The sequence below is a fragment of the Callithrix jacchus genome, chromosome 4 (assembly GCF_049354715.1).
Source record: "Callithrix jacchus isolate 240 chromosome 4, calJac240_pri, whole genome shotgun sequence".
Lineage (NCBI taxonomy): Eukaryota > Metazoa > Chordata > Mammalia > Primates > Cebidae > Callithrix > Callithrix jacchus.
The window spans coordinates 134,043,547-134,071,455 of record NC_133505.1 but is presented as its reverse complement, the minus strand read 5'-3'; the positions used below and the strand labels follow the sequence as shown (position 1 = coordinate 134,071,455).

Here is a 27,909-nt window from a genome sequence, read left to right as displayed (position 1 = left end):
ATACAAGTAACACACTTGTGCATGTACACCTGAACTTAAAATTAAAGTTAAAAAAATAAATACTTTAAAAATTATATGTATTTAAACAATTTAATGCTATCAATGATTTTAAACTACAACTTCTACAATTCCGAGATCATAGTTTTAAATAATCTTTCATTGATTAGCTAATACTTGACATTATTTTTCAGGAAAAAGATAATATTTTCTGAACCTTAGTACTCTTGAAAATAGCCTTTGGTTGATTTCACACAGGAAAGGCAGAATGGAATTACTGAGTCAAATAAAATTCTGTCTTATTATATATTAGCCCTGGGATTCATTTTGCAATGGAGAAATATCAGATCAGTCTGACTTTGATTCCTTTTCTTCATATTTATGTATATTTTTATTCCTCATTTATATTAATCTGAGTTCCCCAGTGGGAAACAGAATTCACCCAAGATGGCTCAAATGAAAAGAGATTATTACTCACAGTGATGTAGGCAGGATTATGGAAAGAAAACAGGCCTGGCAAGGCATTGAGAAAAAAACTAGCAACTCTTGGAAACCATCACCACCCCTAGAAATGAAGACATAGCTAAGGAAATAGTTTTATAGAGGCCAGTGAAAACTAACCGTGGAATAGGGTCCTCCCGGTGGGATCTATCACCGGAAGGGGACTTAGCTACTGCCTAAAACTGTGTTGTAAAAGGAAGTGAGGAGAGATACTCTGAACCATCTCTTCTCTCACCTTCCATCCGTCAGTGTCAGCGTGCCTGCCAGTGCTTTCTATTGGCCAAACCCAAGGAGGAGTCAACTGGTGGGAGGGAGTCTGGGTAAAGTTTGCAAAGGTCAGCCTCCTGGAACACAGAGCAGGGCAGAGAAGGATCAAGAATGAATCTGGGTAGCTAAAGAAGAATACTCAGTTCAGAAATATTGCCTGGGCATATCTAGGTGATGGTCTTTGTTTATAACATATCCAGAACATACAGACCCTTTACTCTGAAAATTAATACTTGTTTATCCATTATTTCAGAAAAAACTTTCTTGTATTATAGATTTGATAATCATTTGTGCTTATTTTTTCTTCTTAGCATTTTCTTCTCTTTGTATTCCTTACTACTACCTTCTCATTCTTTCATATTTTAATCCTTTTCCGCTGTGGCCTTAGACAATGATCAAGTTTATTTTCAATATTATTGAATCCATTTTCTGTCACGTCAGTTGTGCTTCTTAAAGCCATCAGTGGAAAATTTAATTCTTGCATTGAATTTTAGTGACCTTTTCTAGTTTTCTTATTCCTGACAGCTTCCTAGTCTTCAGAGCTTAATCTCCTTTTATGACATTCTTGTTCGTTCATAGAGGCCATCTTTGTTATCTTTTTAAGAATACAGTATTTTCTAAAGCTTTCATCTATTTCTCATAGCAAATAGTTTTCACAAATATTTGAGGGCCCTTTTCCTTTTTTAAGCTGACTTCTTAAACCATCCGATGCATTTTACTTTTACAGCTTTAAGGTATAATCAATCTACATAGCATAAATTCACTTAATTGTACAATTTAATGGTTTTTAGTAAATAGGCAGAGTTATGCAACCATCACTATAACCCAAATTTAGGACATTTCTTTCCTTTTTTTTGAGTTGGAGTTTCCCTCTTGTTGCCCAGGCTGGAGTGTAATGGCGTGATCTTAGCTCACAGCAACCTCCATCTCCCGGGTTTAAGTGATTCTCCTGCCTCAGTGACCCGAGTAGCGGATATTACAGGCATGTGCCACCATGCCTGGCTAATTTCAAATTTTTAGTAGAGATGGGGTTTCTCCATGTTGGTTAGTCTGTTCTCGAACACCCTATCTCAAGTGATCCGCCTGCCTGTGCCTCGCAAAGTGCTGAGATTACAGGCATGAGCCTGGCCGATTTAGGACATTTCTATCACTTCATAAAGATCTCTCATGCCCATTTGCAGTCACCTTCCGTTCTTAGCTCTAACCCCAGTCAGCTACTAGTCTATTTTTGGAATTTGTAGTTTTTATTTTCTGAATATTTCATATAATTACAATCATAAACTACGCCACCTTTTGTACTGGCTTCTTTCACTGAGAGCAGTGTTTTTGAGGTTCATCCCTGTAGCATGTATCAGTAATTCATTTCTTTTTATTTTCAGATAATATTTAATTGTATGTATATACCACATTTTGTTTATTCATTCAGCAGTTTTTGGACATTGGATATTTTCTCATTTTATAAATAATGCTGTTATAAACACATACACAAGTTTCTGTGTGGATGGATATATGTTTCCATTTCTCTTGGGTAGATAGCTAAGATTAGATTTGGAGGTCATATGGTGAATTTGTGTTTAATTTTTTTAAAGAAACTGCCAAATGTTTTCCAAGGGGGCTGTACCACTTTACATTCCCACCAGCAATGGATGAAGGTTTCACTTTCTCCACATTCTCGTCAATACTGATTGTGTATCTTTTGTATTATAGTTAACCTACTCGGCCTCAAATGATACATCATTGTGGTTTTAACTTGTTTCCCTAAGGATGTTGAGTATCTTTTCATCTGCTTATTTTCCACACATATATTTTATTTTATGCAATGTCTATTCAGAATGTTTAGCCCATTTTTAACTGGATTGTCTACTTATTTTTGAGTTCCAATTTAAGCTCTCTCTGTATTCTGGATATGTCTATTATTCAGATGTATAATTTGAAAATGTTTTCTTCTTAAGTCTGTCTTTTTACTTTCTTAATAGCAACTTTTGAAGTGCAAAAGTTTTCCATTTTGATGCAGTACAATTTTTATATGTTTTTTTGTTTTATCACTTACACTTCTGCTGTCACATCTAAGAAATCTTTGCCAAACCTACAGGAAGATTCACTTCAGTGTGTGTGTTTTTTCCCCTAAGACTTTTCATTTTTAGTATTTTATTCTGTCAGCAATGTGAAAACAGATTCCCCTAAGACTGTTATAGATTTAGCTCTTACATTCAGATCTACAATCCAATTTGAGTTATGTTCATGTGTAGAGTGAGTTGGGGGGGGTCTAAATTCATCTTTTTGCATGTGGATCTCTAATTGCCCCAGCACCATTTGTTGAAAAAACTATCCTTTCCCCATTGAATTGCTTTGACTCAATGCAATTTTATCTTCTTTTCTCCTTTTTTCTTTCTCTTAGAAAATATCATCATTGAATGTCAAGCATTCTTTATAGATTCTTTAGATACTCACTGTATGGCTTTTTCCTTAGTCCCTCTCACTGTCTACTGGCCATTATTTACCCCTTCTTGGAGCCAAAGGTATAGAACAGCTTGACCTGCACAATTCCAGCTCAATTACTGATGATGGCAAACATTCAGCTAGTTCTGGCTTGTTTGACTAAAGCAGGAAAGGCGGCTACTACAGCACTCAGAAGCACTGACTCTGAGAGACATAGCTTAGAAATATTTGAAGCAGCTTGTAGTTGTTCTTTACCTACCTTTAGTATATGAAAAACAATAAACCTCAACATGGGTACTCCCAAGCCTTTTCTACCTATGTTTCTTCCGCTGAAGGTTTGGATGAGACAAGAATATATCTCATGATTCATTGCACAGCCAGTCACCTAGCTCTTTTTCCTTGCATAATTCCAACTTGTTTGAAAATTTAACAACAAGAGAGCTACAGTATTGTCTGTGCAATACTTATGCAGCCTGAAATCTCAGCACGTTAGGAGGCCGAGGCAGACAGATCACCCGAGGTAAGGAGTTCGAGATCAGCCTGGCCAACATGGTGAAACCCCGCCTCTACTAAAAATACAAAAAAATTTAGCCTGGCGTGGTGGTGCATACCCATAATCCCAGCTACTTAGGAAGCTGAGGCAGGAGAATTGCTTGAACCCAAGAGGCGGAGGTTGCAGTGAGCTGAGATCGCACCATTGCACTCCAGCCTAGGCGACAGAGCAAGACTCTGTCTAGGAATACTTATGCATGTATTGAGGAAAACAGGATTGGAATGCAGAAGTTTTATCTGGCTGACTGATTTTTTAATAACTTTATTGAAATACATTTTACATATAAAATAATTAATTTACTCCAACAGTACAATCCAGTGATTTGTAGTAAATTTCCAAGTTGTGCAACAATGACCATAAATCAGTTTTAGCATGTTTTCATTACTATAGTAGCAAGAGTTTCATGCCCATTTCTTGTTAATTCCTATTTCTTCCTTCCCTTTGGCTACCTCCAGGCAACCACTAAATCTACTCCATTAATCTATAAATTTATCTTTTCTAGACATTTCATATAAATGGAATTATACTGTATGTGGTCTCTTAGATTTGGCTTCTTTTACTTACCATAGTGTTTTTCAAGTTCATCTGTGTCATATCATGTATCAGTAGTTTATTCCTTTTGTAAATTGCCAAATATTCCATTGTGCTGATATCATATGTTATCTATTCATTCACCAGTAGATGGAATTTTGGGTTGTTTCCAATTTTTGGTTATTATGAGGAATGCTGCTAGGAGTATTATTGTGCAAATGCTTTGTGGATATACATTTTTACTTCTCTTGGGTATATACCTAAGGAATTGCTGGGTCATTTGGCAAATTTATATTTAACCTTTTAAGAAACAGGATGTCTAGTTTTTACTGGTCTTCATGTCCAATCCTTCTGTTTCAGACATTGAAAGCCATTTATTAGACAGCTTATTTTTCTTGTTTGAATTCCTCTGATGTTATTGTTAAAAGTAAAATTTTCTCAGATTCTGGTAAATGTTTCACTACCACCTTAGTTTTTGGTATTACTATGTTTACATTTTTGTCTTTGCCTTCAGATATATTTTAATCAGAAGTAAATGATAGCTTCATGCTATATTAACTCAGAATTCTGTCCATTTGAGTAACAACATGAATAGGGTAAATTTTCTTTAAAAAAAAAATACTTTAGGAAATAAATCTGGTTCGTCTTTGATTAGTTTCCTTAACTTCATTAATACATGGAATATTTTATTCCTATGGCAGTGATATCTCATGCTCTGTGTACATGCATGTACTTCCCCCAGGTACTTATTTATTATTCATTAAGGCACTACTATATGTGTAGCTCTTAAGTTGCTCTCATGTCCAAAAAAGATGGATGTGCATGTCTGTGTATTCTTCAGCATTATATCAAGAAACGAAGGAGTTTCCTTAGCCTAAAATATAGTACTCACAATTTTCAGAAATTTAGTGATTGTCAATTTATTCTAAAATAACTTAGAAATGAGCTGACTCATTTGAACACATACCAGTACAATTCCAGAGGATATCAAGATGCCTGCTAATATGAAGTAAAATTAAATTATAACTTATTTCAATGGGCCTGTCTTCTAATATTTGTGATAGATTTCAAAACTATCTATTTGGAATATGGATAGAGGTTTCAGAGATTCTGATTGTCCTTTTATTTTAGAATTCACTAAGCAGTTTTTAAGGTGTGCTGAAATGGATGTGTTATTTGCTTTTAAAAGATTGGGCTCTGTTCTTTGTCATTTTAAATATACTCTGAATTTTTAAACTAAAACTAATTACTTCTGCCTCTACTTTCCTTATCATTAAAAATAGGAAAAGACCAATTCCTGAAGAATAGTTGATTCTCATAGAATCAAATCATGAAGACAAAAAATTTTTAATCCATTTAACATTTGCAGAGAAAATATTCTATAATCATACTTTATTCATGATTTTTACTTAATGGTATGTGGATAGAGATTACAGAAATTGTGATTGTTATGCTTTATTGATAATTTTTTCATAAATTTGGAACAAAAAGTTAACTCAGTTTTTCTTCTGCTATTTTTTTTTTCGGGTTACTTCAATTATGTCCCTAGTAAATACCTACTAAATGCTAATTTAAAAAGATCTAGGCAGGATTCCTCTTACTAGGAATCAAGGAAGATATAAGCAAGGATAGAACAAAAAATCAAAATGTTGTCAACATACTAGAATGATAAACGTGAATTTACAAAATGAAATTTAATATGAATTAATGCAATGTCTTGAAATTTGATATTTTTTATTCACACAAGTACAAGAGGAGTGAAAATATTCATAGGGGTCTGGCGTGGTGGCTCACACCTGTAATCCCAGCACTTTGGGAGGCCGAGGCACGTGGATCACGAGGTCAAGATATCGAGACCATCCTGGTTAACATGGTGAAACCCCGTCTCTATTAAAAATACAAAAAAATTAGCTGGGTGTGGTGGCGTGTGCCTGTAATCCCAGCTACTCGGGAGGCTGAGGCAGGAGAATTGCTTGACCCTGGGAGGCGGAGGTTGCTGAGCTGAGGTTGTGCCACTGCACTCCAGCCTGGCGCCTGGTGATGGAGTTCTCACCAGGCACTCTGTCTCAAAAAAAAAAAAAAAAAAAAAAAGAACAAGAAGAAAATATTCATAGGTATTTACACAAAAAAATGGCTTAAGAAGTTTTGTTGACCATAAACTAGATATGAATTCATGTTTTATGATAAATATTTGAAAGAACTGGGGAATGCATATGGCCTGAAGAAGAAAATATTTGAGACGTAATTACTCTCTTCCAATGTTCAAAGAGATATACCACCTATAGAAGATAAATTATGTCTATTTTTTGAATCACTTTAAATCGTTTTTAACTTTAAGTAGATTTGTGATCAAAATAAAGACTTTGTTATTCAGTAGAGCCATCTGTAAAGGTAATGCATCCGCTACCTCATAGAGAAGCAAGCTTCTGGCTACCAGAAAAACACAGGTAGGGTGTAAGTGGTGTAGGAAAGATTTTTGTAAGGCACCAGATGGAAGGTTGTGTTTCTTGGACTCTTTCCACATACATGACCTTGGCAGTCCAGGGCAGAGTTTGAACATTCCAGTGTCACTAGAGGCCAAGCAGAGTATATGAATGAGTGAAGCTGTCTATGTTGGAAGTGATGGAGCAAACTGGAAAGTGTATGTAATCTATGTCTTTTTTTTTTTGGAGACAGAATCTCACTCTGTCACCCAGGCTGGAGTGCAGTGGCATGACTGGCTCACTGCAACCCCCGCCTCACAGGTTCGAGTGATTCTAGTACCTCAGCCTCCCGAGTAGCTAGGATTATAGGTGCCCACCACCATGCTCAGCTAATGTTTTGTATTTTAGTAGAAACAGGCTTTCACCATGCTGTTCAGGCTGGTCTCAACCTCCTGAGCTCAGGCAACTCACCCGACTCAGCCTCCCAAAGTGCTAGAATTACAGGCATGAGCCACTGTGACCAGCCAAGAGCGTATGTCTTAACATTCAGTTTTAACCCAGCATTGCCATGTCGTAATCTGGACCCAGCTTTACCCGTTCTTCAGGTGTTTCGGGTGAAACTGGAAATTTGGATTTTTCAAATGTAAATGGTTTACATTTTTAAATTTGGTAACTAATTCCAAAAATTTTATAGCATAATTGAGGGCTATCACATTTTAACCTAGTCCAGGAGTTACCCTCAGAAACTTGCTTCTACATTTCAGTACATTTTGGAAATTAATGAATTCTCTGACCTTTAAATTTGTATTATGAAATATCATAAATATGTAATTGCGTAAAGAATGATTTTTAAACACTCTTGTAATGCCCACCCCTTAGTGTCCTGCCATTTTGTAATGGCACATTCAAGCATATTTCTTACAGGATTCTAAACATGATAGAACAATATTGCTAATTTCACTGCATTAATGAGTTCAAAGCTGGTTGAGATGCAACATAGAATAAACTGGACAGCTCATCATTTCACCTTATAAATGTCAACCACAGTTTTTTCCTTTGCCTCAATTGTAAACAAAGGCCTTAAGGAACTGTGGTCACTACCCAGACATAATTTTCTAAGTGTCTTTTAATTACTCAATGCAGTGATGCTTAGTATCTAATCTATTAACAAGAGTAAATTAGAATACATCTCTGCATTTGTTGTCATCCATAGTTTAATAAACATAACTTTACTGTGGCTCTAAGATATAAAGTAATTTTTAATAATCTTTCTTTCAAAAGCCATTAACAAGTTTCTCAGATTTTTTAATACTCTAAACTGAGAAATATCCCAGTCTTAAATCCATTTGCTTGGGTGGAGTTCTCTGAGGTTTTTGTATGGTGCCATCCAAGTGTAATACATGATATATTAAAGAAGCACTTACCAGGACTGGGCGTGGTGGCTCACACCTGTAATCCCAGTACTTTGAGAGGCCGAGGCGAGCGGATCACGAGGTCAGGAGACTGAGACTATCCTGGCTAATATGGTGAAACCCCATTTCTAAATACCAAAAAAAAAAAAAAAAAAATTAGCCAGGCATTGTGGCACCACACACACCTGTAATCCCAGCTACTGGGGAGGCTGAGACAGGTGAATTGCATGAACCCGGGAGGCAGAGGTTGCAGTGAGCCGAGATTGCACCACTGCACTCCAGCCTGGGCAACAGATTATGACTCTGTCTCAAAAAAAAAGGAAAAAAGAAGAAGAAGCCCTTACCATGTTGGCTTTGATTTTTTTAGAAGCAAGGTTGTCTTGCTTTGTGATCAGTTTATTATTGTCAGTTTGACAGACCTTTCAATAACCATACCCTGCTCCGAAAGAAGGTTCTACAATGATGAAAGAGTTACTTGTATCATAAACTATTTCATTGGTAGCCTGGAGTTTCCTGGAGAATCCCAAGAAGCTTAGAAAATACAGAGGCCAATTCTTCCAAAGGATCCAGGAAATGTTTTGATCATATAATATGAACTACACAATGGAAGGCAGCCAATATTGAGTTGTAACCTGACCTTTAAAGGTGATGTTTTCATAAAGATCTTGTAGGCCTCAACTATTACCGTTCCTTGTCAATTATATTTCCTCCAGTTCTATTGTAACCACATCCCATTAACAAGAGAACCCTCTACGTTTTTTTCTTCTTTCTGATATCTCATGGTTTTTAAGATCTCTTAGATTTTCTGGAGTTAAGTTCAGCATTTTACTTTCCAAGTTTCTGACTTACCTAAATTTCACTGTACTTTTAGGTTTGTGCAAAAGTAATTGTGGTTTTGCCATTTTAATGTTTAATGCTGCTAATTATTACAAAGCACAAGTTCCAAGCATTATTACCAAGTAATACACTAGGAAAAGGGCAGAGATGTTCTAGTAATTACTGGCACCAAAGAATGGCTTAGAAAGACACTGTACAATTGAAGAGCCATTGAAACCTATTTGGCCCTGTGAAGGTAATTCTTATTCTCACACAGAAAAAGACTTAAAAGTTCTCTCTTTTATTGGTAGCCTGCTTCAAAAATATGCTCTACCAATTGACTCATTAATATTCCTTAACAATCCAGAATTCATATAACTCTGTAGTCAATCAGATCTCTGCTATAGACATCTACTTAAGCACAATGGGAAAAAGATAGAGGAGCTAAGAAAAGGAAAATTCATTGGATTCTTTAATTTTAAAAAATAAAACAAAAGAACAGAATCACAGCTATTTTAGTTTGGCATTGTATCAATTTTTAAGGAAGAAAAGTAGTTTTCTCAGCTTTTAAAATTTGCTTTTATTAAGGCATTCACTGGAGATTGATAGGATAAAATAAGTTTGGCAGCCTCATAACTCAGAAGATAGGAAAGGTGCCTGGGCTTATGGGATGGAGGAAGGGTTTAGCTGCCTGGCAGAAAAGGGTTGGTTGATTTATTGGCAGATTCAGGTCTCTGCCTTCATAACATAAACATCTGTATGCCAGATCTCACTTCTGACAGGCACCTATATGACCATCTCCAGAAGGGAGTTAGAGTGAAAAATCCAGGACTTTTAAAATTTATTATTACCTTCTGGAAACAATTTCCAGATTTAAATAGACAGCCAATTTTCTTTCCCGCATCTTCAATATTGTTTCTTAGAATCAGTGAATTAATAATGTTTCTTTTCCTCCCTTCTTTTATTTTCTGAAGTCTCGCTTTTTAAACTATCACTATAAATGTGAAAAATCTAATCCTTATGAGAATTTTCTGGATATTGTTCCATTTGTCTTTGTGCTTCAACTCCGTAAATTTACATAAGTAGGAAACTTTGTAAAATTTAAAGTTATTTTTCTTCTCTTGCCTAAAAGAACTATAGAAACAGAATGATAAACAAAATTTGCCAAAACTAAGGGTGGAATGGACAAATATAAGTCAGAAACACAGAAGGCATTGTGAAGATGTATATATTACTTCTTCCTAAAAATGAAGAATAAAAGCTAAGTTGAAATAAAAGAAATACTTCAAAAATATACTGATTCACACCCAATAATAAGCTTAACTGTTAGAATGAAATTTATTAGCTTTTAACCCATATATACGTTTGGTGCTAATTGAACACCTGCTATTATTAAGGGAAGAATCTGCAATTTAGAACTGGAAAAGTGAACTTTAAAAATAATTTCTTTAAGCTCAGTTTCATTAAAAAATTTTTTCTGGAATCGAAATAGTGGCAAAGGCAGGAGAGAAATAAAAACAAGAAAAATACATTAAGCTTTATTTTTCTTATATTTGATAACCTTCTCAATTCTTCCTCTTAACCTTTTACATTCATTTGTTTTGTTTTTGCTTTTATGGAATTTGCATAAGGGATTATTTTTTATAAATATGGACTAAATTCATAAACCCAATGTATTTTTTAATCCCAGTGGTGAAAAATGTTTGCCAGGTGTGTCAGTGGGTTTTTGCTATATAGCAGACCATCCCAAAACTTAGTGGTTTAAAACAATATTTATATGCCTCATAATTCTGTGGCCCATTATTTTGTTTTTTCTGGTCTCAGGTAGGTCCATGCATGTATTTATGGTCAGCTAACAGCTAGAAGGCTCTGCATCAAGGATTGACTGGCTGTTCACTAGGGCAATAGGAGCAACTGGGCCACACGACTTTTCATGGAGCAGGCTAGCCCAGACTTAGAAAAAAGGGCAGCAGATTTCCAAGACAGAGTGAGCAGAAGTGTACAATCTCTCAAGGATAGACTCAGAACTAGCATGCCATTTCTGCCACCACATTTTACAAGTCAAAGTAAGTCACAAGGCCAGCTCAGTTAGAAGAGGTACAGAGGTAGACTGGCTTTTTTTTTTTTTTTCTTAAGATAGGGTCTTGCTGGAGTCTAGCTAGGATTACCTAGGTTGGAGTACAGTGGTGGGTTTATAGCTTATGGCAGCCTCGAACTCCTGGGCTGAAGCTATCCTCCTGGCTCAGTTTCCTAAGGAGCTAGGACTAGCTGCATGCCACCATTACTGGCTAACTTTTAAACATTTATTTGTAAAGTTAAAGTCTCACTGTGTTACTCAGGCTGGTCTATTCACATATTCCCATTTACAGACATACCTCAGAGATATTGCTGGTTCTGTTCTAGACCACTGCAATAAAGCAAGTCACATTATTGGTTAGTTTCCCAGTACATATAAAAGTTATGTTTATACTATACTGTCATCTGTTAAGTCCACAATAGCATGATATATATATTTTTTAAGTATAGACCTTAATTTTAAAATACTTTATTGCTAAAATATGCTAAGGATCACCTGAGCCTTCAGCAAGTCATCTTCTACCTGGGTGGTGGGTCTTCCCTGGATGTTGATGGCTGCTGACTGATCAGGGTGGTGGTTCCTAAAGATTGGGGTGGCTATGACAATTCCTTTAAATAAGACAACAATGGGATTTGCCACATCAGTTGATTTTTCCTTTTATGAAAGATTGTGCTGTAGCATGCAATGCTGTTTGACAGCATTTTACCCCGAGTAAAACTAATTTTAAAATTGGAGTAAATTCTTTCAAACCTTGTCCCTGTTTTATGAAGGAAATTTATGGAATATTCTAAATCTTTTGTTGTCATTTCAACAAAGTTCATAGCATCTTCACCAGTGAAGTGAGTTCATTTCAAGAAATCACTTTCTTTATTCATCCATAAGAAACAACTCCTCATCCATTAAAGTGTTATCAGGAGCTTGCAGCAATTCAGTCACACCTTCAGGCTATACTTCTAGTTTCTTGCTGTAGTCACCACATTTGCATTTACTCCCTCAACTGATGTCTTGAACCCGTCAAGTCATCCCTGAGGGTCGGAATAAACCTCTTCCAAATTCCTGTTAATGTTTTGACCTCCTATCAATCATGAATATTCTTAATGGCATCTAGAATGCCATTCCTTTCCAGAAGGTTTTCAATTTACTTTGCCCAGATTCATCATAAGAATCACCATCTGGTAGCTATGGCCTTAGAAAATACACTTTTTAAATAATCAGACTTGAAAGTTACTCCATGTTCTATGGGCTGCAGAATGGATTTTGTGTTAGCAGGCATGAAAACAACATTAGTCTCCTTGCACATCTCCATCAGAGCTCTTGTTTGACCAAGTGCATTATCAACGAGCAGTAATCTTTTGAAAGGGATCTTTTCTTCTGGGTAGTAGGTCTCAAAAGTGGGCTTAAAATATTTGGTAAACTGCGCTATAAATTGATATGCTGTCATAAAGCCTTTGTTGTTTCATTTATGGAGCAGAGCATAATTCTTAATGGCTCCAGGATTTTCAGAATGGTAAATGAGCATTGGCTTCAACTTAAAGTCATCAGCTACATTGGCCCCCAGTAAGAGAGCCTGTCTTTGAAGCTTTGAAGCTAGGCATTGACTCCTCCTTTTTTGCTATGAAAGTCCTAGATGGCATCTTCTTCCAATAGAAGGCTGTTTTACCTACATTGAAAATCTATTATGTAGTATAGCTACCTTCACCAATCATCTCACCTAGATCTTCTGAATATCATGCTGCAGCTTCTGTATCAGCACTTGCTGCTGTACTCCCAACTGCAGACTGAAATTTTTTAAAGTACAATAATTTTTAAAAATGCAAATTTTAAAATGATACAGTAAAACCACTATACACACAGCATTTACATTGTATTAGGTACACTTTATGCTATGGAGATGCCTCTTTCCTTAGACCTCATGTACCAACGTCCACAAGCTTCTAACATTTCTTCTGCAACTTTCTCACCTCTCTTCTTTAACTTTCATAGAATTGAAGAGTTAGGGCCTTGCCTGGTTTAAGCTTTGGCTTAAGGGGATGTTGTGGGTTATTTGATCTTCTATCCAGACCACTAAAATTTTCTGCATATCAGTAATAAGGCTGTTTTGCTTTCTTATCATTTGTGTGTTCACTAGAGTAGCACTTTTAATTTATTTCCAGAACTTTTTCTTTGCATTCATAACTTGGCTAAGAGGTCTACATGTTTTTCACAAGAGGCATAGGTTTTGGTTTGTCTTGGATTTGGACATGCCTTCCTCATCAAGTGTAATCATTTTCAGCTTTTGATTTAAAGTGAGAGACATATGACTCTTCCTTTCATTTGGACACTTAAGAGGCCATTGTAGGGTTATTAATTGGTCTTATTTCAATATTGTTGTGTCTCAGGGAATAGAGAGGCCTAAGAAGAGGAAGAGAGCTGGAAGAACAGCCAGTCAGTGGAGCAGTTAGAACACACACAACACTTAAGTTAGCCATTTTATATCAGCACAGTTCATCATGCCCCAAAATAATTGTGAGAGTAAAATCAAAAATTATTCATAACAGATATAATAATAATGAAAAAGTCTGAGGTATTGGGAGAATTACCAAAATGTAACACAGAGACACAAAATGAGCAAATGCTTGTAGAAAAATGGCAACAATAGACCTGCTTAATGCAAAGTTTCCACAAATCTTAAATTTGTAAAAATTTTGATATCTGTGAAGTACAATACAGTGAAGCTCAATAAGTCAAGGTGTGCCTGTGCTTTATATCAGCTCTAGATTACTTATGATACCTAATACAATGTAAATGCTGTGTGTATAGTGGTTTTACTGTATCATTTTTAAATTTGCATTTTTGAAAATTATTGTACTTTAAAAAATTTCAGTCTGCAGTTGGTTGAATCCACAGATGTGAAACTTATAGATACAGAGGGCCTGCTATATGTTATATGTCCTGTTTTAAATACTTTTCAGCTCATACAATTTTTGCTCTTTGGTGTGTTCATTGAAAAGCTGGAGACATTTTAATTTTTCCAGCTATAAGTAGAACTTTAAAAGTAGACCTTTTCAAATGAGCTTTTATTTGCTTATTTGTTTTTATCATTTATCAACTTTTAGTAATGCTTCCAAAACAAATCTAGATAAGAAATAAAGCTGCAGGAGCTGTTTCCTCATTGAACTGACATAGACTGAGCAACTACTTTGTGTCAGGTGTGTTTCCAAGATCAGGAGCCATAACAGAGACCAATTCTAAGAGCCAGCTCTTGTGGAGCTCACACTGCGGAATGAGAAAACAGACATGAAACAAACAAATACACAAGTCAGTTGGCGAGAGGAGCTACGGAGAAAAGAAAAGCAGGATTAGGAAGACAAGGCTTATGCAGAGGAAGGAAATGGGAGAAGGATTTGCTTTTTTTGTATGAAATGGCCTGGGAAGTTCTCTCTGATTAGGGACCCTGAAAGAGACTATGGGAGTAGGTCATGAGAGTGTATGAGGGAAGAATGTTGCGGAGAGAGGAAGCCATAGTCCAAAGTCCCCAAACAGACACATGCTCGGCATGTTTGAGGAACTGCAAGGATGCCTGTGACACTGGAGCAAAGAAAGCAGTGAGGAGTGTGGTGGGAGATGAGGTTGAAGAGCTCATTTGGGATGTGGGGTGGCGAGGTGGGGTGACCACATAGAGTGGGCTGGTGGTTCACAGAGCCAACTACACATTGTAGTCACCCTGGGAGCTTTGAAAAAATGTTTAGGCCCAATCCCAAAATCTGCTTTAGTTGATCTGGGTTGAAGTCTGGTCAAGTCTTTATAAATGTAGTATGTAGTCAAGGCCTGGTATACCTTAGTAAAGCATGGGCTCTGACTCTGAGTGAGACGGGAGGCCACTGAAAGATTTTGCATTGAATGACACAGCTTGATCACCCTGGCATGTGCCTCTTCTTCACCCACATTCCCCTCTGGACCTTAAGCTCATTCATGCCTTAGTATGAAGTTTGGGATCCTGCCTCACCCTTTTAGGGTAGAGAGTGAATATGGTCCTCAGCAAGCTCTCTGGGCACTTCACCCGTTCTGCCTCTGCCAGGCTGTCTGGGTAAGTGTCAAGAATGTAATAGAAGGAAAAGAGGAAGACTTCTAGGAACAAGAGCCCCTCCTGTCCCCTTCCAAGACAAGTTTGGGGACAGAGCTCCTACCTTTTCTAGTTTCCTTCCAGCCTTTAGCTGGCACTCCCTGGGCCTCCCTCCCAGTGTTACCCTTTAATCACAGTGCTTGCAGATTGATTTAAGAAGCAGTAAGTGGTGATCCCTTCTGCTGATCACTATGCTGAAAATATGATAATTCCCGTACTTGTGTCATATAAGTAACCTAGTGCCCCAAACCTTGCAGTTATGCTCTGTTACCATAGAGGATATACTCAGAAATAATATAAGCCTGCTCTCTAAATTGCACCTTTTTTCCTTTGAAATAACAATATAATGTAGTTGTTCAGAGCGGTAACTCTGAAACTGGCTAATTTGCATCCTGGTTCTAACACTTGCTAGTTAGCTGAGTGATATATCCATTGTGTGCTTCAGACAATGGTGTCAATAAGGCTGTTGTCCATCTGAATGAGTAGATACATATAAAGTACTTAGAAAAGTGCATGATGGCCTGGCGCAGTGGCCCACACCTATAATCCCAGCACTTTGGGAGGCCAAGGCCGGTGGATCACGAAGTCAAGAGATCGAGACCATCCTGGCCAACATGGTGAACCCTGTCTCTACTAAAAATACAAAGCTTAGCTGGATGTGGTGGCACACACCTGTAGTCCCGGCTCCTCGGGGGGCTGAGGCAGGAGAATCGCTTGAACCTGGGAGGCAGAGGCCGCAGTGAGCCGAGATCGTACCACTGCACTCCAGCCTGGCAACAGAGTGAGACCCCATTCCAAAAAAAAAAAAATTGCATGAGAAGAAGAAGGTAATCTCAAAACATTTTTAGAAAACAAACAAACCATTTTATATCATTGCTGTGCAAACATAATTACTGGCAGAACTCTAATTCCTGGCCTTCACATGATCAGAAAGAACAGCAGCCTCTTTTGGACAAGCCGAGGCTGGGAATGTAAAGAATTAAGAAGTGGACAAGAAATGTTTTCAACACATTTATCTACAGAACCATCTAGGGAAGTGCCTGCTTTGCCAGCAAAGATGAAAATCTAAGATCTCACTGTGGCCTCCCAAACTGCTTCCCAGCAGAGGTTACTAGATTTAGTGGATAATGGCTGGGGAGCAAGACAAGGGGGAATGTTACACAATTTTATCCTCACAGGAAAGGAACTACTTGGACTTACATTATTTCTTTAACTCTCTGTAGCCACAGACATGTCTCATCTTTGTTTCATAGGATTCAGAAAGTTAATAAAAACCTACTAGAATATAAAAAGGTGATGAAATATTTATTGAAAATGCAAATGTGATACTTAAAAGTACTAGCAGCCCTAAAGGCACCTGAAAGCCAGTGTTCCTTTATTCGAGAGGAAGGCTTTACTTCAGAGCTTTATTTGAGCTTAACACCCCACTTGAGTGATATTTAAATAAAAGTAAAACAGAAAATGCCTCTTAGGAAAGAATGCCCTAATTTCAGCATTTCTCTTATATTAATTTAGAGGTCTCATTTTAACATTGCCCACAGGATAAAGTCTAAATTTCTCAGCTGCACATGCTGACCTCAATCTTTTCTGCATCTTCTTCTACCCCATCTCTTCAGTGGCCTTACCTCCATTACTTCTTTTCAGAACTTAATGCATCTGAAAAGCACATTTGTTCCTCTGTATCTTTACTCCAGAAACAGTTTGTTTAGTTTTATTCCTGTTGAAATTTTGCACATCTTTCAAACGTCAGTTCTCTTGGATAATTTTCTCTGATTCTCGGGATCTCTTCCTTTGCTCTCTCAGTCCCTTGCTCTTCATTTATTGCCCTGAGGTAGCGCTGCCCACTGTTTTCGCTAATTGCATCCTTTTATCATCATAAACAGCTCTTTGGGGAAGGAGTACAATATTTCTTAGTCATATGTGTTTGGCATATATACAGTACCACATATAGACCAGAAACTAAATATCTGTGACATGAATGAAACACAAAGACCAAAAAACGTTTCTGGAACTAGAACATACTTTCCCTCGACTCCCTTGCATGTCATCTCTTTATGCAAGGGATAAAAGCATGTAGTGCTCCAAATTGACCCTAGGACAATAATTTGACCTAAATGAGATAAAATTCAATCTTTATTCAATGTCCTTTAAGATCTGACTTAGGCCGCCAGCAGATTTCACGTCACTCCTCCCCTTTCACTCGGTTACACCCATACGGCATTTCTGTGTCCCAGAAATGGGTTTTCTATGTGGAATGCCTTGTTTTTCCCTTTTCCTCCTCTTCATCTTCCATTGGCTGATCACTCATGCACCAGATTCTAGATAAGATGTTACTCATTTTGGAAATTATCCCCAACTTCCCATACCATCTCCAGCCCCAGACTAGATTAAGTCTTTCTCCTTAGTGATCTAATAGCTAACAGTTAGATATCAGAAAGACTTGGGTCAAGATCTGATGCTATTGCTTACCAACCAGTAACTTTAGACCCTTGCAAACTTTAGCTTATTAAATCATAGATCGCTGGGCCCCATCCCCAGTTTCTGAATCAATGGGTCTGGGATGAGTCTCGAGAATTTGCTTTTCCAAGAGCTTTCTGGGTGACACTGATGATGATGTTCTGAGGAACACAGAGAGAACTGATGCTTTCGATAATTTATTCATCTACGTCTGTTTAAACTTCTGCGTAAATTTTAGTTTCAGCGTCTGCAAAGTAAGGCTAAAAGGAGTGTTTAAAAATTAGTTGACCTAATGTATGTGAAGGGGTTGACATGAATTAGGGCTCAATAACAGTTAATATTGTTTTTGCATTATCATTGCTTTCATCACACTGTGTTGAATTGCATACTGAAGAGATCATGCCAAGTAAACTGAGAACCCCAAAAAGAGCAAAGATCGCACTGTTTTTATTATTACTGTGTCACAGGTATCTTATGAAGTGCATTAGTAGTCACTAAATAAACATATAATGGCGTGAATTCAAATACAAGCATTCAATAAGTATTTATCTCAATTGAACACTTCTTGTAGGTAGCTCCTACCTAGAATATTCCAGGTTTCTTAGTTATGCTCATGCTATTCTTGGGACTGTTTTGTTGATTACTTCCTAAATTACTTTCTGATTATGGTGAGTCAGTCCCCAAGCTTTCCTTTCTAAGAAGATTATACAAGAAACAGTAAGAACTTCTTCCTGTAAAGAACTAGAAATGAATAACCACGTGGGCTATTCATTTGTCTCTGTAGTTTCAATCTCATACTGATGAAAGCAGTTACAGCAAAGTGTTCCCCTGCCTTCTGTGCTTGAACATATGCCTTTACTTAGGGGATATGGTTTAGAAATTAACATGTGAGGAATTTAACTTTCAGTTCTTTGCAAATTTATGAAGCCTCCTCTTTGGAAAAGCCTTTCCTATTTTACTGTCAGTCTATACTCACTCCTTCTCTTTGACCTCAGAACCTCATATTTCATATTCATACATTATTAGTTCAGCAAGTATTTTTTCACCACCTGCCATGTGGCAAGCACTGTTCTTACAGTGGTGATGCCACACAAACAAAATACTGCTTCACAGAACCTAAAGCATAACATTTATCAACTTGCATTGTAATTGTTTGCTTCTCTGTCTCCTCCCCTGCTAAGTTTGAGCCTCCTGATGGAAGATGCAGTATCTCATTGACCTTTGAGTCTCCCCCTCAGTGTCTAGTGTATGGTAGACATTTATACATCTGGATAATTATTGTTTACATACAGAGACCCTTCTTATTATATTGGTGTGAGAAATGGAATTCAGAACCAGAGATCATATAACACTTGTCCTTGAAACAGCTTGGCACAAGATGTGTATTCTTTGACTTCCAAGTGTTGCTTGTTTGAATTTAAATTAGGATCAACCAGTAAAATGTGGGAGATTTTACATAACAATCCAGATTTCCAGCTTCTCTTGTAAAAGCCCACATTCCTGTATCACACATTGACTGAAGCTGTTGCTGGTCCACCTGCTCTTTGAGATGGGGCATGCCTTCTCCATTTCACTACAACCCCTAGTGTGCCCTATCATTTTGCACGTGTCAGGGAGGGTCAGGGAGGTGATGTGTGGTGAGAGGAGAATGAAATTCTTCCAGTTCTACATAAATTCACTGAACGTTTGTGTTTATAAGCTTATAGCAACCTAACTCCAACATTGGAAATAATTTACTTTTTTTCTTGAGTGATGTGGAATGTTAACAAGCATTTGTTTTCATTTGAACTATGTAGCCTGTTGAGTCATCAGTGTAAATTTTGTCTGTTGTTTTTCTGCATTTTCACAGTAGGTTTCCTGTATTTCTCAAATTAGTTAAATAATTGCCAGCTACATTCTACTGTGATGTGTATCATAGTCCAAAGTAAAAATATATCTAAGTCTATCTGGTTTAGGAATCCTTTCCTTCTTTTTTGATTATTGAACTAACTCTTTTTATTTGCTCTGGTTTTGTCATTTGAGACTAGAATACTTAAATACATAAAATTGAATTAAAATTATAGTTTATCCAATTAAATATATTCGTACTTTGTTTCAGTTATCCTTAAAAAGAAGAGGAAGCAAAGATTTGCCGAAATCTGAAAAAAAGGCTCAACAGACTCCCACAGAGGTATGTGGAAATAAAATTTCAACTAGTACATCAAGTACCTCTAAGTATATATAATAATAAGCTACATTTATAAGTAGATACAATGGCCAGATAAACTTACACAAAACAAAGTCAAATTTGCATATTAATTATGTAGCTATAGATACAGATACTATAAATCAGTATGTTTACTTTTAAAGCCAGCCTTAACATCCCTATTATAATTGCTTTTACATTGTAAGCACACAGTAAAAAATTTCATTTGTACTTTATACGCTGCTATATTTGAGAACTATACCCATGATGCTAATCTTGTCCTTTTATAATTAATAAGGTCAATAGGATGGCTGTTCCTATAGTGTTAGGGGAGAGTAAAGAAAGGAATGCTGCAGAGGGAAGTCAGAAGGGAGAGAAAGGCTCGTTATATCTTTAGAGAGCCCTGGAATGAAGTAATTCTCCATGCCAGTGATTGAGAAGCAAAAGAAAGGCGACAAAGAAATAGAAATGAAACTTGAAAGATGTACTCAACATGGGCTTTTAAAAACCTTACAAACACGGCCACAGTGAAGGCTGGCTCTGCTTCCAAGGTAAACAGAGGTGCTGATAGTTCCAATGAAGATGTTTAAATGGAAGAGGAAACATTTGAGATAAAAGTAATACTATTGTTACAGAAAAGAGATTCCGACCCAGACCTCAAAAGAGGGTTCTTGGATCTTGTGCGAGAAAGAATTCATGGTGATCCCATGGAGTAAAGTGAAAGCAAGTTCATTAGGAAAGTAGAGGCATAAAGAATGGCTACTCCATAGAACAGCCCCAAGGGCCGCTAGTTACCCATTTTATGGTTATTTCTTGATGATATGCCAAACAGAGAGTGTACTATTCATGCCTCCCCTTTTTAGACCATATAGAGTAACTTCTTGATGTTGTCATGGCGTTTGTAAACTGTCAAGGCACTGATGGGAGTGTAGCAGTGAGGACGACCAGAGGTCACTCTCATGGCCATCTTTGTTTTGGTGAGTTTCAGCCAGCTTCTTTACTGGAACACGTTTTATTAGCAAGGTCATTATGACCTGTATCTTGTGCCGACCTCCTGTCTCATCCTGTGATTCAGAATGCCTTAACCATCTGGGAATGCAGCCCAATAGGCTTCAGCCTCTTTGTATCCAGCTCTTATTCAAGATGTAGTTGTTCTGGGTCACACGCCTCTGACATTATGACTCTCCAAAAACACTTGGCTAGATATTCACCTTTAAACTATGTCAGTTGGAATCCGTGGTACTGTAGTATACTTTTATGACTACAAGGCTTTTTTCACATTAGATAGATAATTTAACTAAGTGATTTTAAATATTCAAAATTTGAAAAAGTTGATCTCAACCATATTTTTTAAGCATAACATATTAACTGAATATTATTTTCCTTTTTCCTCTCTCTACCTGCTCGGTTCCTGCTCTGTTTTCTCCTGGTACTTGCACTATAACATGTATAGACCTCAGCATTTCTAAAATCCCTGAGTCTCACAACCAAGACCATGACACCATTTTTTGTACCTTTCTCTCTGTTCCCTTAGTAAGTCCCAGCATACCCTGTCGTTACCGCTTTTCCACTCTGTCTTCACTGTCACTTTATTCAACTCATTCTAAATACTTTGTCGTGAATCATTTCACATGTTATCATGAATCTTCTTTCCTACATTGTTTTCAACCATAGTCTCTAATGAAGGCATTCTTAACTGCTTATTCTTGGCTTTATGGACCTCCATTCCCTATGCATGTGGGCAACTTTCTGCAAAAACATCCACACCTTTTATCAGTTTCGAAGTGAGGTCAGGGACCTTACAAAAGTCGAGATGCCATGCAATCCACCAGCTTTTATTTCATGGGCAAAAACTTCCTTCTTTATAAGTATACTGCAGCATTTGAAGTTTCTACTATTGTTTCTAACACATTTATTTTCAGAGGTTATGACCTGTCACTTTTCAAAAAACCCACCCCAGGAGATTGATCAGGCTATCTCTGATGGGATATCTCAATTATAAAATGGTCCATTTTTACAAAATTATAATGTGATTCCATTGTCAGTCAAGGTTGTGGGCCATCAATCCACGTATTTATATTACTGCAAATATACCATTCTATTGTAATTCTTTTTTTTTGAGACAGAGTTTTGCTCTTGTTTCCCAGGCTGGAGTGCAATGGCACGATCTCGGCTCACCGCAACCTCCGCCTCCTGGGTTCAGGCAATTCTCCTGCCTCAGCCTCCCGAGTAGCTGGGATTACAGGCACGCACCACCATACCCAGCTAATTTTTTGTATCTTTAGTAGAGACGGGGTTTCACCATGTTGACCAGGATGGTCTTGATCTCCTGACCTCGCGATCCACCCGCCTCGGCCTCCCAAAGTGCTGGGATTACAGGCTTGAGCCACCGCACCCGGCCTCTAATGTAATTCTTGTTTATGTATTCATCTCTCCTACTTAGCCAGGTCATTTGTGTATACAGGGGCTATCTTACTCAGCTTTGAATCATCTGTGTCTAGTGATTGGCACTCCACATGTGGTCAATACATGCTTTTAAATACTCCCATGTCTCCCTTTTCTAGGTTAAACCACACAAAATTGCCAACATGCTATTGAATTTGATCTATAGAAATAGCAATTACTTTTTATTTTTTGTGACAGAGTCTCACTCTTGTCACCCAGGCTGGAGTGCAGTGATGCAATCTTGGCTCACTACAACCTCCACCTCCCCAGTTAAAGTGATTCTCCTTCCTCAGCCTCTTGAGTAGCTGGGACTACAGGTGTGTGTCACCATGCCCAGTTAATTTTTGTATTTTTAGTAGAGATGGGGTTTCACCGTGTTGGCCAGGCTGGTCTCAAACTCCTGACCTCAGATGATCCACCCACCTCAGCCACCCAAAGTGCTGGGACTATAGGTGTGAGCCACCACACCCTGCCAGAAATGGCAATTTCATATGGTCCAACCCTCTATTATTTGTTTAGCTTTGTATTTTATTTTGTTAATTTGCTTTAGCTTCTTTGATCACTTTTTCACATGTTCCTCCTGCAGCAAAGTGACTTTATCTACAGAGAAATGATACTGCACAGCAATTAAGAACTGTAGCTCTAGGGCCAGGCTGCCTAGGTTGAAATCTCAGGCATACACTAGCTGTATGAACCTGGGCCCATTACTTATTTTTTTGTGTGCCTCTATTTCTTCATCTATAAAATTAGAATCATAACAAAGAGGTGTTGTACAGACTAAATGACTTAACATATGTAATTGATTAGAATGCAATTTAGTTTCTAGTAGTTGCTCTTAAAGTCAAAGCCAGGCTTCACTCATTTCTTACTGGCCTTCATCATATCTTTATGTTCCCCTCTTCACATGTAATTTGCATCTTCTTATGCGTGAGTCTTTACCATACACAAAAATAAGAAGTAACTTGCTTCATACCTCAGAGCATTTTCATTTTTCTGGCCCACCACTCACTGTGGAAAATAGGAGTAAGTATTTACTGCTCAATTACTGTGGACCAGGCATTTTGCATGCAATTTCCTATTTTTTCAATAATTATATATGATATTTCTATGCCAAGTTTCCAATGCAGCCTACAATAGTTAGGTTACAAGATGAGGATGCAAGGCATATTGGCATACAAGGTTGTAAACTTTTGGCATTGCAAAAACTAGCACACTTTGTATCTTGAAAAAAAATTATTTTTAAATAAATGAAATAATTTCTATGCCCATCAGCCCTTAATGCAGCTCCTTCCCTCATAATGAGTCTCTTATATGCAGTCTATGTCCAAGTGTTAAAATAATTGTTGTTTTCATTCTTTTGGGCAGGAGAGCTTACATATACACAAATCAGATATTCCTCTCTTTTTTAGTTGCTTAACATAGCCCAGTGAAATGTTATTCTGCTTCAGTTTGTGCCTTGTATCACATCCACTGCTGTTTTGGTTAGATTCAATTTGCAGTCTATGCCAACTTTTTTTTATACTAGCAAATAAAGGCCTTGCCTTGTAATCAAGGATTTCCACCACATGTAACCCTACCTTGCTTCCCAGTCTCATCTACTCTTATGTGTCAAATAAAACCTAGCCTATGTAAAAGCATATTTGACATTGTTGGTTGTGTTTCTGTTCAAATGTTGTCTCTAGTTATTGGCCTACATGACCTTAGACTTCCCCTCCCAAACCTTAGACCATTTCTTATCAATCTCCCTTTCCTCTCTTCTGTTGGTTGCATCTGTGACCATTATGGTAGCTTCAACCATCACCTCTATGCCTCTCATCCACATGTCCTCACTTCTAGACCTGAGCTCTAAGTGCCAAGATATAATCTTAGTAATCTAATCATGAGACTGAGATTCAACATGACTGTTGATGGATGTTTCCACCCAGTATCCCTCCACCAAAACACCTCACAGACAGCATTCTTAAAAGCTTTACCATATTCTTTATACAAAACAATTTCCACTTGTACTTTTCAATTTAATTAATGATTGAGTTTTGAGATTGTCATGAGAATGTATGAGAACTTCTGGAGGTTTCATTCCACTATCCTTTCACCAGACAGAACCAACTATATCCATTTCAGAGTAATGGGAGTACATCGTATTTTAAAAGTGACCTAGATGGAATGCTTCTCTTTGTTCATTCTCTATCCTTGCTGTTGGCCATACAATCCAATGAGATACCTCAACTCAAAAATTCAGGGTTATCTATGATTCCACTGGTGATGCAATCTGAAAAATTGTAATATGTCCTTGGTCTCATCCTCACTGAATTAGTGGGAGGGTCCCAACACATAGTATAATATATTGCAGGCAGCTTCTCTCTTCCCTTGTGAAATGAGTTCTCCCATCAAAGATTTCCATGACATACCCTCTTTTCCTCCTCTCTGGACGCTACTAAGGCTTTCTCATCTCTTCTAGCAGTCCCTCTCTCCTTTCTTCTAAACCTCTTCTAGAGGAAAGTGTACAAGCCAACACATCTTATTTCTTTGATTTTACCCCATTGCCCTATTTTTCTTCTTTTATGCTTCTTTTCTAGAGGCAACATGTGCAGTAGAAGGAATATGAGTTTGGGACTCAGCCTGAATACAGATTGTGCTCTTTCACTTGTGCACTGCCATGTTAATAAATCTTTCCTATAAGTAAAGGGGAGAGAGCATCACCTATCTTCAAGGGCTGATATAAGGATTTAATACTATATGGAATGGAATGGGATGTTCAGGCTCTGCACACCCAGCAGCTCTCAAACCCTTCGTATTCCCATTAGCACATAGAAAGACAGAAGACCTGTGCCCTGTTCTCCAGCTCTTCCATCTCAAAGGCTCTGGGTGGTATTTACTGAGCATCTCTTGCAGAATTTCATTATTCTCCTCACCTTATTCACCAATGGTTGCAATCTTTACCAGATTGCATCTCAGACACAGATGACGGAGTACTGGGTAAGGAAAGAATTTTTATTTTCATTTTTTAAATGAATAAGCCAAAGTTCACAGAAGTTACATGAATGGCTCATAACTTAACAGTTTGAGAAACTGTCCTTGGGAGATATGTCCTTAGACATAATGACATGCTTCTGTAATAGCCCTCGGAGAAAGATTCCCATTTCTCCTTTTGTACTTTTCAATTTAGTTAATGATTGGGCTCTGAGGTTGTCATAAGAATGTGTGAGAATAACTTCTATAGTTCCACTATCCTTTCACCAGGCTGAGCCAACTTTATCCATTTCAGACTGATGGGAGTAGATCCTAATTTAAATAAGATCTAGATGGGAAACTGATAACAGTTTATCCCTGGATGGACCATTCCAGTATCAAACTTTCCTGACTTCAAGGCCTCTAAAACAATTCTTCTTTGAATAAAAAGAGGGGGCAGATTATTTTCTAAGTGGCACAGAAATCAAGAGCCTGAGCATTTGTTTTAGACAGAACTGGATTCAAATTTCACCTTTGTCCTTTGCTATTCACTAGCTGTGTAACCTTGAAAGAGTTACTGAACATCTTTAAACCAGGAATTTCAATGCCTATTCCTAAGTTTACTCTGACTATCAAGTTAGGTCATATTTATAAAACAATTTACAGAACTTGGCTCAGTGTGACAAAAAAAGTGGCAGCAAATGCATATGAACCACATGCTCCTTGAACAGATTGTATATTTATTACTGCAATAATGAAACAAAACAAAACGAAAAGAAAAACACTGCTGAAATGATCATCAAACAGTTGTACGCAGCTACAACATATAATAACCTCTGAATGGTGATGACCACAGTTTTTCTCTTTTCATATTCCTTTTCCTTTTTGCTTCCAGGATGTAATATTGTTCTAATCTTTAATTTGCCAAAGAAGTTAAGCGATCTGAAGAAAATACACAGTATCTATTTCTGTTTCTCTCTGTCATTAAATCTTGATTGGAAGAAAAAGAAATTATTTTTCCAGGTGTCCTCATATGGTTGTTCCTTGATTTACATAAAAATGATCTCCTATTCTTTTCCCTCTTTTCCCCCAAATGAGGAGGACAATGAAGATCTGAAGTGCCAGCTGCAGTTCGTTAAGGAAGAAGCCGCTTTGATGAGAAAGAAAATGGCCAAGATTGATAAAGAGAAGGACAGATTCGAACACGAGCTCCAGAAGTACAGATCCTTCTATGGGGATCTGGACAGTCCTTTGCCCAAAGGAGAAGCCGGGGGCCCTCCCAGCACCAGGGAGGCTGAGCTCAAGCTACGGCTAAGGCTGGTGGAGGAAGAAGCCAACATCCTAGGCAGGAAAATCGTCGAACTAGAGGTGGAGAACAGAGGCCTGAAGGCGGAACTGGACGACCTGAGGGGCGATGACTTCAACGGCTCTGCCAACCCGCTCATGAGGGAGCAGAGTGAATCCCTGTCGGAGCTGCGGCAGCACCTGCAGCTGGTGGAAGACGAAACCGAGCTGCTGCGGAGGAACGTGGCCGACCTGGAGGAGCAGAACAAGCGCATCACCGCGGAGCTCAACAAGTACAAGTACAAGTCCGGTGGCCACGACAGCGCGCGGCACCACGACAACGCCAAGACTGAGGCCCTCCAGGAGGAGCTGAAGGCGGCGCGCCTGCAGATCAACGAGCTCAGCGGCAAGGTCATGCAGCTGCAGTACGAGAACCGCGTGCTCATGTCCAACATGCAGCGCTACGACCTGGCCTCGCACCTGGGCATCCGCGGCAGCCCCCGCGACAGCGACGCCGAGAGTGACGCGGGCAAAAAGGAGAGCGACGACGACTCTCGGCCGCCGCACCGCAAGCGCGAGGGGCCCATTGGCGGCGAGAGCGACTCGGAGGAGGTGCGCAACATCCGCTGCCTCACGCCCACCCGCTCCTTCTACCCGGCGCCCGGGCCCTGGCCCAAGAGTTTCTCCGACCGGCAGCAGATGAAGGACATCCGCTCGGAGGCCGAGCGCCTGGGCAAGACCATCGACCGGCTCATAGCCGACACGAGTACCATCATCACCGAGGCGCGCATCTACGTGGCCAACGGGGACCTGTTCGGACTCATGGACGAGGAGGACGACGGCAGCCGCATCCGCGAGCACGAGCTGCTTTACCGCATCAACGCGCAGATGAAGGCCTTCCGCAAGGAGCTGCAGACCTTCATCGACCGCCTCGAGGTGCCCAAGTCTGCGGACGACCGTGGCGCCGAGGAGCCCATTTCCGTGAGTCAGGTACAGTTCTGCCTATTGCGAGCCACGGCGGTGGCCAGGCTGGCCCGCGGAGCCGCGTCCCTGGGGGGCGTCTCGGCGCCCGGACTGCCGCGCCCCGCTTGAGGGAAGCCCCTCCGCTCAGGGCCGCGCTGGGGCCTGAAAGACCCTGGCCGGCCCACCTGTTCTTCCATACTGTCCTTCTGCTGACGTGAGGTTTCTGTGACTCCATCACGTAGTCACCATGTCTTCCTCTTGTTTTGTTTGAAAGGAAAACTCAACACCGTTACCCTCAACTTCTGTGGAAAGAGTAAAGGATTTTGAGGCGTATTATTATTTTAGCAGGTCAATATTTTTCTCTATTACTCTGCTGGCAGATGGAACTGCAAGATGGTCCTGAATAGGAATCTTTAACTGCCGATTTGCGGTTTTTCAGCCAAGATCCAAATAGAGTTTAGGGTTTTTTTAAATGACTAGACTGGGAGGCCGAGTAGGGCGGATCACT

At 38.7% G+C, this 27,909-nt stretch overlaps 1 protein-coding gene and 1 long non-coding RNA gene across 2 annotated transcripts in view; one reads left to right on the top strand and one right to left on the bottom strand.

Annotated features, from left to right (window-relative positions):
- The window catches only part of MTCL3 (MTCL family member 3), a 66,133-nt gene that overhangs the window by 18,552 nt on the left and 19,672 nt on the right, over positions 1-27,909 (top strand). The window contains exons 5-6 of the mRNA XM_035296650.3: positions 19,674-19,745; positions 26,253-27,428. Coding sequence (XP_035152541.2) covers positions 19,674-19,745; positions 26,253-27,428 — 1,248 coding nt within the window. The remainder of the gene's footprint in view (positions 1-19,673; positions 19,746-26,252; positions 27,429-27,909) is intronic.
- LOC144582203 (uncharacterized) lies at positions 6,046-27,435 on the bottom strand. Its single transcript, XR_013534538.1, has 3 exons — positions 27,312-27,435; positions 8,136-8,251; positions 6,046-6,175 (listed from the first exon to the last, which is right to left on the bottom strand). It is a non-coding gene; the product is annotated as an uncharacterized LOC144582203 (long non-coding RNA).